The sequence below is a fragment of the Salvelinus sp. IW2-2015 genome, linkage group LG8, assembly GCF_002910315.2.
Source record: "Salvelinus sp. IW2-2015 linkage group LG8, ASM291031v2, whole genome shotgun sequence".
Taxonomy (NCBI): Eukaryota; Metazoa; Chordata; class Actinopteri; order Salmoniformes; family Salmonidae; genus Salvelinus; species Salvelinus sp. IW2-2015.
The window spans coordinates 7,460,511-7,474,991 of NC_036848.1; the positions used below are offsets into that span (position 1 = coordinate 7,460,511).

A 14,481-nucleotide genomic window follows, 5' to 3' on the forward strand; every position below is an offset into this window, starting at 1 on the left:
GGGAGGGGTTGGTTGGATACTGCTCGGGTGTAGGTGCTACATATGCTGATCGTGATGGTTTGGTGCGCTTTCTTACCTTTTTATTGAGTTACATGTTATGCAGGCCACCATAGGAACTACAAACGAGAGGGGGGCGGGGCTCACATTCACTTCCTGGAATGTCAAGGGTTTAAACGAACCAATTAAGAGAGGCAAGGGCGTGAATACTTATGCAGATGAGATATCTGTATTTCATTTTCAATACATTTGCTAACATTTCTAAAAACATGTTTTCACTGTGTCATTATTGGGTATTGTGTGTAGATGGGTGAGAAAGAAATCTATTGACTCCATTTTGAATTCAGGCTGTACCAACAAAATGTGGAACAAGTCAAGGGGTATGAATACTTTCTGAAGGCACTGATTAAGCCATTTAATGTTGACTGCATGATTATGTCTGGGTCAGCTGTAGCAGCTGCCACCCAAAGCCTTTCCCTATCCCACTAACCACAACATGCTTTCATGTCCAACCACCACCCAGCCTTAAACAGAACGACCAGGAGAAGCGCACACACACACACCACTACAGTTCACTACTGGTTCCTTGGTGACATGATTCAGAAGCTGGAGGCACTGAGGGAGAGGTCAACTTGGCGAAGGGGGTCTTCTCTGTTCTTGTTTGGCATACCAAAGTGTTGAGCAATGCAGCACTCGGGTTGATGGGAAAACAATAGCCCTGAAGCACTTACCTGAAAAACAACCATGACACTGGCGGAATGTGACTACCTCATGCAGCTGGTTGAGAAAATGCCAAGAGTGTGCAAAGCTGTCATCAAGGCAAAGGGTGGCTATTTTGAAGAATCAAAATATATTTTGATTTATTTAACACGTGACGCATCTATATGACATTTTTGGCCGATACCGATATTTTCCTTGCCAAAAAAGACAAACGATACCGATAACCGATATACATTTTTTTGCGGCCTTTTAAGCATTCTAGTATAGTTAACACACACACACACACGGACGCAGCGGTCTAAGGCACTGCATCGCAGTGCAAGAGGCGTCACTACAGTCCCTGGTTCGAATCCAGGCTGCATCACATCCGGCCGTGATTGGGAGTCCCATAGGGCAGCTCACAATTGGCCCAGCGTCGTCCGGGTTTGGCCGTCATTGTAAATAAGAATTTGTTCTTAACTGTTATTGTTGGCATTTACGTATATGTCCCCATTACCAGTAAAACATAATCAAAACCTATTTATTTAACTTACTTGCTGTGCTGTTTCATTGTTCATTCGTTTCATTCTCAACCAGGATTTCTATGGAACACCGTTAGGGTCTTTGCGTGTCAAAAAATAAACTATTTAACGTGTCAAATAAGCTTGTTGACCAATCAGGACCTTTACTTACACTGCACATCACATAATTATTTAACGCATTCATACATTTATTACGTGGTTATTACACATCGATTACACTATCACTCGTATTTCATATGTCACAACGATTCATCGATACGTATGCTATGATGCTGGTAAAGTTGTCTCGCGCACCTACAGTGCCAGTCATAAAAAAAGCTAGCTAATTCATGGATGCAAACAATGTTCTTCCCTAAAAACATAGCNTGCTGGTAAAGTTGTCTCGCGCACCTACAGTGCCAGTCATAAAAAAAGCTAGCTAATTCATGGATGCAAACAATGTTCTTCCCTAAAAACATAGCAAAACGACAATCTGTTTCAGTAGCTATAGTTAGCTAGCTAACTATATAGCTAGGTGTCATCTAAAATAACCCTAATTTATAAGACAGTTCTTATTTGATTAATGCTGGTCGGACCCATCATGTCAAAAGTTTCTACAGCTGCACCATCGAGAGCATCCTGACTGGTTGCATCACTGCCTGGTATGGCAACTGCTCGGCCTCCGACCGCAAGGCATTACAGAGGGTAATGCGAACGACCTAGTACATCAATGGAGTCAAACTTCCTGCCATCCAGGACCTCTATACCAGGCGGTGTCAGAGGATGGCCCTAACAATTTTCAAAGACTCCAGCCAACCTAGTCATAGACTGTTCTCTCTGCTATCGCACGGCAAGCGGTACCGGAGCGCCAAGTCTAGGTCCAGGAGGCTTCTAAACAGCTTCTACCCCCAAGCCATAGGACTCCTGAACATCTAGTCAAACGGCTACCCAGACTATTTGCAGTGCCCCCACCCCCTCTTTACACCACTGCTACTCYCTGTTGTCATCTACACATAGTCACTTTAATAACTACCTACATGTACATACTACCTCAAATAACCGGTKCCCCCACACATTGACTATCGGTACCCCCCTATATATAGTCACGCTATTGTCATTTCACTGCTGCTCTTTAATTACTTGTTGCTTTTATCTCTTATTTTTTTAAACTGCATTGTTGGTTAGGGGTTCGCAAGTAAGCATTTCACTGTAAGGTCTAAACCTGTTGTATTCGGCCCATGTGACTAATAAAATAGTAATGTGACCCATGTGACTAATAATATAATTTAACCGGCCTGTCATTTCAGACCAGCCTGACATTTAGCTGCTGTATGGCGGCCCTGTGGTGGAGCTCTCAACAGCCCTGTTGGCGCTCCGCTCAGATCAAAGTGGGTGCAGGTGCACTGGAACTAAACAGAGAGAGGAGATCAGCACAAAGACTTCCAGGGAAGAGGAATCTCTCTCAGATCTAGACCTCAGGACTTTTGAAAGGAGACACACTTATCCATTTAGCACTGTGGAGACTTGAGATCAGAGCAGCTTTGGCCTGGCAGAGACGCTGCTACCCCGGTTCTGGGAAAAGTCTGTTGTTTGGACTAGCACTATTTTGCTCCATGCATTGAATGAGAAAAACATGATAATGATCTAAGTCACTACTTTTCTCAGTGTATTGAAACTTGGGTTCAGGAGCACATGTGGGGTCACATGATTGAAAAATGGTGTCACGATTCCAATTATGTAAGACTGTATCATGTGGGAGCTGAGCTGACCCTATAACATTATGCTGCAAGCGATCTTTATGGCTTCCCCCACCAGATTCAAGAACATAGCTGTGGTGAAGCAGGCAGCTGGGCTGGAATGTGACCCCACACCACGCTCATATTCAGCCTGAACATGTCCACACACACACTGAAACATGAGAGGTGGGTGTATGTACACCAGGGAGGAGACAAGAGTACACGGAGGGGTCTGTGTGTTTATACAGTGTAGATGTGTATAGTGTACAGATGAATCATAAGAATTAGAGACACTTCTATTCTCAGTGTATTTATGGTCTGTAATTGTCCATGTCCTTTGTCTACGCTTGAYATGTTTGCAATATATGCACAAAGCCATAAACCAAGTCATTATTTATCTGATCTTACCTGGAGGGGGTGACTTGGACCTGGGTGTTACTGTGTTGGGGGGATTCAGAGGCGGAAGGGGGGCCATCCTCGCCATCTTGGGGCAGCTCCTCAAACGCCTCTAATTTGTCATCGTCCAGGAGTTCTGTGATCTGCAGGAGAGAGAAGGGTTGGGGGACATTTTAGACAGAGGCACTCCAACAGATGTCATCTTATTGAAGTAGGCGAGAAGGTTTAAGTATCATCATACATGACACCTCTGACGGAGCTGTACCACAACAAACTGTCAGCCAGACAACATTATGTAGGTTACAAGGGGCTGGGAAATATGGCCAAAATATAATTTCACAAWTTTTTTTTTTTTAATTAACTAAAGTCAGCTAAACCCTCTCCAGGTAGAATGAATAATATGCATCTTCTAGTGATCTATTGATAGGACACAAAGTGAGCAGTGACAGGGAAACCCTGCTGGTTTGACAGTCTGCTGTCGGTCCCGACTCTCGGTACCTGGGTGTGTGCGCTGTGGTTGCAGTCTAATTTCTACACGGATGGAGAGAGCATGAATTTGCTTTCACCATTCAGAATGTTTTATACTTATAAAATAAGACAAATCTGACAGTGAAATTGTCCAATTTGTAGAACTTTTACTTTTTATTTAGCTGTATCAAAATGTTGTTATAGACGGTATTGTAAAAATCCATACGGGCACCTATCCCATTATTGCCCTAATGAATCAATATGCAATTTGCACCAATATCAACAAATAACGTACATAGACAGGCTGCAAACAAAGCATCTCCCATACAGGACCGGTCATGTGGGCTCCAATGTTTTCTGTACAGTTCACAACATAGAACGACTAGAAACACAAAGCAAACATCTGTTACCAATTAGTGATTGCTGCTGTACGTTTTCAGCCAGGCTTGGCTGTTCCTTAAATAGATCCTAACTGACTCGGTGGTGTTGACATCCCTTGAAATGTACCTAGATAATGACTCTGCAGTCGGTGCAGTGAGTGTAGAGCCTGCTGCTAATATGGGCCGTACATTACATTGTACAAGATGTTCCATAAAGATACTATAGATCACACCACTCACCACCTTAGGGCACGGAACAATTTGCAGCTATGTTTAATCTCATTGCAAGGCGAGAGAGACTCGTTGGCGTAACCTAACTGAGAATAGGAATTACTAATAGATATTCTGTCTTTGCATCTGTCTGTGTTTACACAGGCAGTAAAATTCAGATATTTTGCCAATAATTGGTATTTTGACCAATGAAATTAAAGGCAAGGCCTGGCCAGACTGATCCATGGAGAATGGATACAAAATCACAACGGATACATTTTGGTCCGTGGTCTGTGTGGCGTTTTAAATGCTAGAACGTGTGCGTAATTGGCTAAACGGATTGTTACGTATCCATCAGCCCATCAAAAGTTCAACTCATCAGAACTTTTGGTGCTTTCAAGACAACTGGTAACTCGGGGGGGAAACTAGATCAAATCATGACATCAGTGATCTTCAGGTCAGAAAGTCAGAGCTCTAGAAAGATGTCTGCGTTTCTGACATGGAAAGTTGGATGACCGTTCAAAAAGTATTGACCCAGTCGGAGCTACCCCCCCCCCCCCCCCCTGGCCTCGCCCTTAATCAGCTGATACTGTTACATAATATGAACGCATTAATAATATGAACGCATTACTTCTTCCCCATTTAGCAGATAGATGACGCCATTGACTACCCTATCACTTAATATTTTGGATGAAAATTACCTGTCCACATTTTGAGAACAATCAACAGAAATGCAGCTAAATTAAGAATTTATACATCTGAATTTGACGGGGAATTGTTTTAGGTCAATCTCAATGTATAATTCTCAGTGTCCACACCGGGCAGTTTATGAACTGCTTCTGACAATGACGGGGAATGTTCAATGGTCTCTCTGTAGTGGGCATTTCCAGCTGTCAGTGCTGTCAGGACCTGGTGTTGTAAAACGTGAAGGTTACTTTGACTCCCCATCAATCCACTAGAGACCTTTTTTAGGTGTTTGATCTCGTTCTCTATTCAGATCTCTTTTGTCGTCTCCCCCTTCAGTATATTTAAATGCGCAATGTTCTGGTCTTTGTTGATGTGGATAAACGGGTTTAATCAGGTGGAACAGTGAGAATCCTCGCCCCTCTGGGCCCGGTTTGTTTTTCTGCTGCTACACTACAGCCAGCGGCTAGACACCGCTGCCATGAAAACACAACCATGAGTCATAACCATCTGCATACACGATGAGGGAGAAGGCCCTGAAATCCAATCAGAGGTGTCAGATAGCTGTTACCTTGGCAATGCGGCTGTGACACGGCAGCAGATCGCAGTTGGCATGGAGGTAGGGAGGGGTAGAGATGTCGAGAGAGACTGAGTATGGGTTCTGAGATATCAGAATAGTAGGAGAATGCTGTCTTCTAGACTGCAGTCAACCAATTATTGGCAAAATATCAGAATTGTACTGCCTGTGTAAACACAGCCATAGATGCAAACTGAATATCTATTAGTCACTCCTATTCTCAGTTAGGTTACCCCACTGAGTCGGTCTCTCTCCTTGCAATGAGATTAAACATAGTGCGTGAAACAATTTGCAGCTAAGGTGGTGAATGGTGTGATCTATAGTATCTTTAGATCTTTATGGAACATCTTGTACAATGTAATGTACCTCGTTACAAACTTCGCACTCTTGCACCCATTTCAGCAAACAGGCAGTACCCGCTCTATATAAGCAAGGTAAAGCTGAAGTTGCCAACGAATTGGCCAATGCACCCTGTGTTGCGCTTACTACCGATGGATGGACCTCCAGGGCTACTTCAGTGACAGCCATATCACTTTACCCGGACTGGGAAATGACAAGTACCGTGCTACAGACATGCCCCCTTTACAGTGCCTTCAGAAAGTACTCACACCCCTTGACTTTTTCCACATTTTATTATGTTACAAAGTGGGATTCAATTCATTTTTTTGTCAACAATATACACATCTATACTCATGCTGTTGACGCCGATGCTTCCCATGGTTGTGTCAAGTTGGCGGGACATCCTTTGGGTGGTGGACCATTCTTGATTACACATGGGAAACTGTTGAACATGAAAAAAAAAAAAAACGAACAAAAAAAACAGCAGCATTGCAGTTCTTGACACACTTAAACTAGTACGCCTAGCACCTACTACCAAACCCTGTTCAATGGCATTTTAATATTTTGTCTTGCCCATTCACCTTCTGAATGGCACACATACACAGTCCATGTCTCAAGGCTTAAAAATCCTTCTTTAACCTGTCTCCTCCCCTTCATCTACACAAGATTCAAGTGAATTTATAGCTTTCACCTGGTTAGTCGAAAGGAAAGATGTTCCTAATGTTTTGTACACTGTGTGTCTTGATTAGATAAGTGTTCAACCTCCTGATTAATACATGCTAGAATCCCCTTTGGCAGCAATTACAGCTGTGAGTCTTTCTGGGTAAGTCTATGAGCTTTGCACACCTGGATTGTACAATATTTGCCCATTATTCTTAAAATATTCAAGTTCAGTCAAGTTTGTTGTTGATCATTGCGAGACAGACATTTTCAAGTCTTGCCATAGATTTTCAAGCAGATTTAAGTTAATACTGTAACTAAGCCACTCAGGACCATTCAATGTTGTCATGGTAAGCAACTCCAGTGTAGATTTGGCCTTGTGTTGTAGGTAATTGTGCTGCTGAAAAGTGAATGTCTCCATGTGTCTGTTGGAAAGCAGACAACCAGGTTTTCCTCTAGGATTTTGCCTGTGCTTAGCTCAATTCGGTTTCTTTTTATCCCCCAAAAATTGTTGATGACAAGCATACCCATAATATGATGCAGCCACCATCATGCTTTAAAATATGAAGAGTTGTATTCAGTGATGCATTGTTGGATTTGCCCCAAACATAACGCTTTGAATTCAGAATTTCTTTTGTAATTTCTTTCAGTATTAGTGCATTATTGCAAACAGGTTTTAGATAAAAAAAATTCTTCTGTACAGGCTTTTTCACTCTGTCATTTAGGTTAGTATTGTGGAGTAACTACAATGTTGTTAATCCATCCTCAGTTTTCTGCTATCACAATCACTGTTATAAAGTCAACATTGGCCTCATGGTGAAATCCCTGAGTGGTTTCCTTTCTCTCCGGCAACGGAGTTAGGAGGGGTGCCTGCATCTTTTTAGTGACTGGGTGTATTGATACACCATCCAAAGTGTAAATAATAACAGTTTACACCTGAACTTATTTAGGCTTGCCATAACAAAAGGGGTTGAATTCTTATTAACTCAAGGTATCTCAGCATTGCATTTTTTATTAATTTGTAAATATTTTGAAAAACATAATTCCACTGACATCATGTGGTATTGTGTGTAGGTCATTTTAAAAATGCAGGCTGTAAGACAACAACATGTGGTGGGAATACTTTGAAGGCACTGTACAAGAGTCACACAATTTGCATATTTTTCTCTTTGTAAGAAAACATACTAGCATAGGCCTATACAATGTCTGAGCCATGTTTGATATTGATTTCACACGCATACTGCACTTTATTTTAGTGTTGTTGTTGAGGAATAGTCATGTGTTTTCATTTAAGAAAATCCAAAAAGTGGTGTTATTCCTGATGGTGATCATATACAGTGGGGAGAACAAGTATTTGATACACTGCCGATTTTGCAGGTTTTCCTACTTTCCTACTTCCAGAAAATCACATTGTATGATTTTTAAGTAATTAATTTGCTGTGTGTTTCGGGTGGTTGTCATGCTGGAAGACCCAGCCACGACCCATCTTCAATGCTCTTACTGAGGGAAGGAGGTTGTTGGCCAAGATCTCGCGATACATGGCCCCATCCATCCTCCCCTCAATACAGTCGTCCTGTCCCCTTTGCAGAAAAGCATTCCCAAAGAATGATGTTTCCACCTCCATGCTTCACGGTTGGGATGGTGTTCTTGGGGTTGTACTCAACCTTCTTCTTCCTCCAAACACGGCGAATGGAGTTTAGACCAAAAAGCTCTATTTTTGTCTCATCAGACCACATGACCTTCTCCCATTCCTCCTCTGGATCATCCAGATGGTCATTGGCAAACTTCAGACAGGCCTGGACATGCGCTGGCTTGAGCAGGGGGACCTTGCGTGCGCTGCAGGATTTTAATCCATGACGGCGTAGTGTGTTACTAATGGTTTTCTTTGAGAYTGTGGTCCCAGCTCTCTTCAGGTCATTGACCAGGTCCTGCCGTGTAGTTATGGGCTGATCCCTCACCTTCCTCATGATCATTGATGCCCCACAAGGTGAGATCTTGCATGGAGCCCCAGACCGAGGGTGATTGACCGTCATCTTGAAATTCTTCCATTTTCTAATAATTGCGCCAACAGTTGTTGCCTTCTCACCAAGCTGCTTGGCTATTGTTTGATTGAGTGTGTGGACAGGTGTCTTTTATACAGGTAACGAGTTCAAACAAGTGCAGTTAATACAGGTAATGAGTGGAGAACAGAAGGGCTTCTTAAAGAAAACCTAACAGGTCTTTGAGAGCCGGAATTCTTACTGGTTGGTAGGTGATCAAATACTTATGTCATGCAATAAAATGCTAATGAATTACTTAAATCATACAATGTAATTTTCTGGATTTTTGTTTTAGATTCCATCTCTCACAGTTGAAGTGTACCTATGATAAAAATTACAGACCTCTACATGCTTTGTAAGTAGGAAAACCTGCAAAATCGGCAGTGTATCAAATACTTGTTCTCCCCACTGTATGAATCAGGAATACCAACACCTTTGATTTTCATAAACAAATTAACTAAAGTAACTGTTGGAATTTCATTTTCCTGCTGTACCGAAATGTCATCCAAAACCGCAATACATACTGAACAGTGGGTTTGGTGAACCATTACACCCCTAGTTACTGACTAGTGAACGTGATGGCCAATATCCCAGGCTGTCACCATGAGTCCAAGTCAAACACAGTGAACCAGCCACAAGCTGACTCTGTACCCCACACCATCAGAGAAACAGAATAGTCCCTCCGAGTCAGTGGAAAGTTCCAGACCCAACATGCTAGCTAATGGATGACGTTTCAGAAAGAGGGCTCAGTGTGGGTCAGTGGTCAGAGACAAGAATGTGAGGAACAAAAGAGGGCATTAACCTTGGTTTCTCTGTGTGTGTGTGTGAGTATGTGTGTCAGGGTTTCCATTAGCCGGCAATTGACAGATTTTGCCCCTGTAAAAATGATGAAAAGCCAATAAATCAAAAACTGTTGGTGGCCAAAATTAACGAGAAAAAAATAAATCCCATTGATAAATAATACTTTTTATTCATTGATGGAATGGTTCATTTGACAATTTAGTGCAATTAAATTGGCCTGTGTGTATTTTCATTGGTCATCATGCATCTTATTTTCCCAACACAACTATTTTGAGCAGGATTTCTCCTGCAGCTCCTCAGCTGTTGGAGACACACTTTTATACATGCATTTCCATTTACTTCCCTATTGGACCCAGCGCTATGCCATTTCTCTCCTGTTCTATTGGTTTTCATATCAACGTTTTTTTCTGTTGTCCAGAAGCCAAAGGCACAGTCCATGTAATATTAGCAACCCATCCTAGTTGTTGCATCTTTAAAATTCCCCCTCTAAGTTTCTAACATTCTCATCTCTGTCGCATATGGAACCGCTATCAGGTGCGCTGTTTTGAATGGTATTCTCTCACTAATTGTATTTTGGCAAATGTTTGAAAATTACATTTTACTGGCTGCTTCATCACGGGTTACATGTTTTTTTAAGATGGGTTACATGTTTTTTTAAGATGTATTACCGTAACCTAAATGTGGTTTCGGTCATTCTGAGCACCGTGGGTAGATGCCCTAATGGGGTATGCACCCAATGCATATGGGTCCGTAAAATTTTTCAAATTGCCAGTAAAGTAAAAATCTTCCCGGTCACGTTGTCCAGCACCACATTTTTTTAACGGAAACCCTGGTGTATGTGGCCTGCTTCAGGACATCACAGCTCGGAACACTGAAAGCTCAGCCTGATAAATGGAAAATTCCTGAGTGAGGCCATAAGGGCGTGTTGAGGAGGAGAATTGCAGTCAAAGAGAGAGAGCTCATAAGGGAGTTTTGAGGAGGAAGAGTGCAGTCAGAGATCAGGAGCCAGGGCCTAAAATTAAAAACGCCAGCCACAGACATTTTACCCGCCAATACCAAAATCTATTTTACCAGCCACGTTGGCAGGTGGTCAGGGCTCCACAGTGCGAGCGTTTCACTCGCATTTGTGAATAAAATAATGAAGTATGATGACATTTATAGTAAAATAAATTCTGCAGTAGCTGTTTTCAAAGTATTTATGCCGTTTTGTTTCATAGCAGGTAAATTAAAATCGCACAAAGAACCATGAATCCTATATAGCCTATTCCACCTCGCGCTGCAACACTGCTTGGCTGGGGACAGGCATAAAAGTTGGTCTAATTTACTTGAATCAAAAAAGTCTGAAGTGAGACTTTGTCCTTATGTTTCTTGGCTATTTACATTGTTTTATTCACAAGCTAGGTTTTCCTATGTTTGAGTTTCAACTGCTAGGGAAGTGAAGACAACACCTCTACTTGTCAGACTCAATCTTAGAGGCACAAACATGACGAGTCGCGTTTATGTGGTAACCTCCCACCCTTAAAGGGGCAGGTGAAAATGTTTGGCTCATCTGTGATACTTTGGTTAAAAGACTCAGGTCATAAATGAAATTAAACAATATACCACATTGTTTAAGAAACATTACAAAGCATGCTCATCGTTTTTTGTTAGTGTAATTTTAGTGGAAAATACATATTTTGGCTGATAAATCTGAGTAGCTGGTAGATTATTAAATCCACCTGCCAGTGGCTGATGGACCAAAAAATGAATTTTATTGAGGAGGGCCCTATCCACAAAGCATTTCAGAGTAGAAGTGCTAATCTAGGACCTCTACCTATAAATCTTATTCATTATAATCTAAAAGACAAAACTGATCCTAGATCAAATCAAACTGTCACACGCGCCAAATACAACAAGTGTAGACCTTACTGTGAAATGCTTACTTACAAGCTATGAAATAGCTTACAAGCCCCAACAGTGCAGTTTAAGAAGTTAAGAAAATATTTACCAAATAAACTAAAGTAGAAAATTAAAAGTAACACAATCAAATAACAATATCGAGGCTATATACAGGAGGTAATTTGTACATGTAGGTAGGGCTGAAGTGACTATGCATAGATAATAAACAGCGAGTAGCAGCAGTGTACAAAACAAATGGAGGGAGGGGGGTGTCAATGTAAATAGTCCAGCGGTCATTTGATTAATTGTTCAGCAGTCTTATGGCTTGGGGGTAGAAGCTGTTAAGGAGCCTTTTGGTCCTAGACTTGGCACTTCGGTACCACTTACCGTGTGGTAGCAGAGAAAAGAGTATGACTTGGGTGACTGGAGTCTCTGAATTTTATAGGCTTTCCTCTGACATCGGCAATTATATAGGTCCTGGATGACAGGAAGCTTGGCCCCAGGGATGTACTGGGCCGTACGCACTACCCTCTGTAGCGCTTTACGGTCAGATGCCGAGCAGTTGCCATACCAGGCGGTGATGCAACCGGTCAGGATGCTCTCAATGGTGCAGCAGTAGAACTTTGAGGATCTGGGGACCATTGCCAAATCTTTTCAGTCTCCTGAGGGGGAAAATGTTTTGTCGTGCCCTCTTCACGACTGTCTTGGTGTGTTTGGACCATGATAGTTTGTTGGTGATGTGGACACCAAGGAACTTGAAACTCTCGACCCGCTCCACTACAGCCCCGTTGATGTTAAATGGGGGCATGTTCGGCACACCTTTTCCTGTAGTCCACGATCAGCTCCTTTGTCTTGCTCACATTGAGGGAGAGGTTGCTGTCCTGGCACCACACTGCCAGTTCTCTGACCTCCTCCATATAGGCTGTCTCATCGTTGTCGGCCATGACTAGCCCAGCCATGACTAGCCCAGCCCAGCCATGACTAGCCCAGCCCCAAGGCTGAAATGCAGTGAAACTAAAGGCAGCACTTCCCACTCCGACCCATGGTCTCTGGCCAGACAGGATGGAATAAGCACTACTTGCTGCCTGTGCGAGTTAGCCTGGCCTGGATAGAATCTGTCTTAATACTCCTTAAGGTCCGTTAGGAAACAGATGTCCCCAGAGACGGCCGCAGGTGTCAGTTCCACCGTTACATCACCATGGTTATGTAAGCACAGCGGTTAAACATTTTCCTTCAGAGAACAGAGGGCCATTTCTGAACAGCCTAATCCTGGGCTACTCAGTCACAATACAGGGGGGAGAAAGGAGTCACATGGAAGGACTTTGTGGCTTATCATTGTCAGCTTCCTGAGTAAGAGAGCGCCTGCCTCGAACGCAAATATGCTGCTGTTGCCGAGGATTAGGTCAAGATTAAGCGGCACATATACAGTACCAGTCAAAACTTGACACACTTACTCATTCACACTTACGCAAGCATTTTTTTTAGTTATTGTTTTTATACCATTTTCTACATTGTAGAATAATAGCAAAGACATCAAAAATATTAAATAACATATGCAATCATGTAGTAACCAAAAAAGTGTTAAAGAAATCAAAATATATTTTATATTCTTCAAAGTAGCCACCCTTTGCCTTGATGACAGCTTTGCACACTTGGCATTCTCTCAACCAGCTTCACCTGGAAAGCTTTTTCAACAGTGTTGGAGTTCCCACATATGCTGAGTACTTGTTGGCTGCTTTTCCTTCACTCTGCGGTCCTACACATCCCAAACCATCTCAATTGGGTTGAGGTCGGGTGATTGTGGMGGCCAGGTCATCTGATGCAACACTCCATCACTCTCCTTCTTGGTCAAATAGCCCTTACACAGCCTGGAGGTGTTGAAAAAAAATGATAGGACCACTAAGCCCAAACCAGATGGGTTGGCGTATCACTGCAGAATGCTGTGGTAGCCATGCTGGTTAAGTGTGCCTTTAATTCTAAATAAATACAATTAAATCACTGACAGTGTCACCAGCAAAGCACCCCCACACCATCACACCTCCTCCTCCATGCTTCACGGTGGGAACCACACATGCAGAGATGATCCGTTCACCTACTCCGCGTCTCACAAAGACACGGTGGTTGAAACCAAAATAATCACATTTGGACAGATTTCCATTGGTCTCATGTCCATTGCTCGTGTTTCTTGGCCTAAGCAAGTCTCTTCTTCTTATTGGTGTCCTTTAGTAGTGGTTTCTTTGCAGCAATTCGACCATGAAGGCCTGATTTATGCAGTCTCCTCTGAACAGTTGATGTTGAGATGTGTCTGTTACTCTGTTAAGCATTTATTTGGGCTGCAATTTCTGAGGCTGGTAACTCCAATGAACTTATCCTCTTCAGCAGAGGTAACTCGGTCTTCCTTTCCTGTGGTGGTCCTCATGAGAGCCAGTTTCATCACAGTGCTTGATGGTTTTTGCAACTGCACTTGAAGAAACTTTCAAAGTTCTTGACATTTTCAGAACTGACTGACCTTCATGACTTAAAGTAATGATGGACTGTCATTTCTATTTGCTTATTTGAGCTGTTCTTGCCATAATATGGACTTGGTCTTTTACCAAATAGGGCCATCTTCTGTATACCACACCTACCTTGTCACAACACAACTGATCGGCTCAAACACATTAAGGAAAGAAATTCCACAAATTAACTTTTAACAAGGCACACCTGTTAATTGAAATGCATTCCAGGTGACTACCTCATTAAGCTGATTGAGAGAATGCCAAGAGTGTGCAAAGCTGTCAACAAGGCAAAGGGTGGCTATTTGAAGAATTTCAAAAATAAAATATATTTTTTGATTTGTTAAACACTTTTTTGGTTACTACAGTCGTGGCCAAAAGTTGAGAATGACACAAATATTAATTTTCACAAAGTCTGCTGCCTCAGTTTGTATGATGGCAATTTGCATATACTCCAGAATGTTATGAAGAGTGATCAGATGAATTGCAATTAATTGCAAAGTCCCTCTGCCATGCAAATGAACTGAACCCCCCAAAAACATCTCCACTGCATTTCAGACCTGCCACAAAAGGACCAGCTGACATGTCAGTGATTCTCTCG

The 14,481-nt window shown here is 42.4% G+C and overlaps 1 protein-coding gene across 1 annotated transcript in view; it reads right to left on the reverse strand.

Annotated features, from left to right (window-relative positions):
• LOC111967348 (protein FAM13B-like) overlaps nucleotides 1–14,481 on the reverse strand; it is a 71,922-nt gene that overhangs the window by 34,446 nt on the left and 22,995 nt on the right. The window contains 1 exon segment of the mRNA XM_023992297.2: nucleotides 3,362–3,492. Within this exon segment, the coding sequence (XP_023848065.1) occupies nucleotides 3,362–3,492 (131 nt within the window).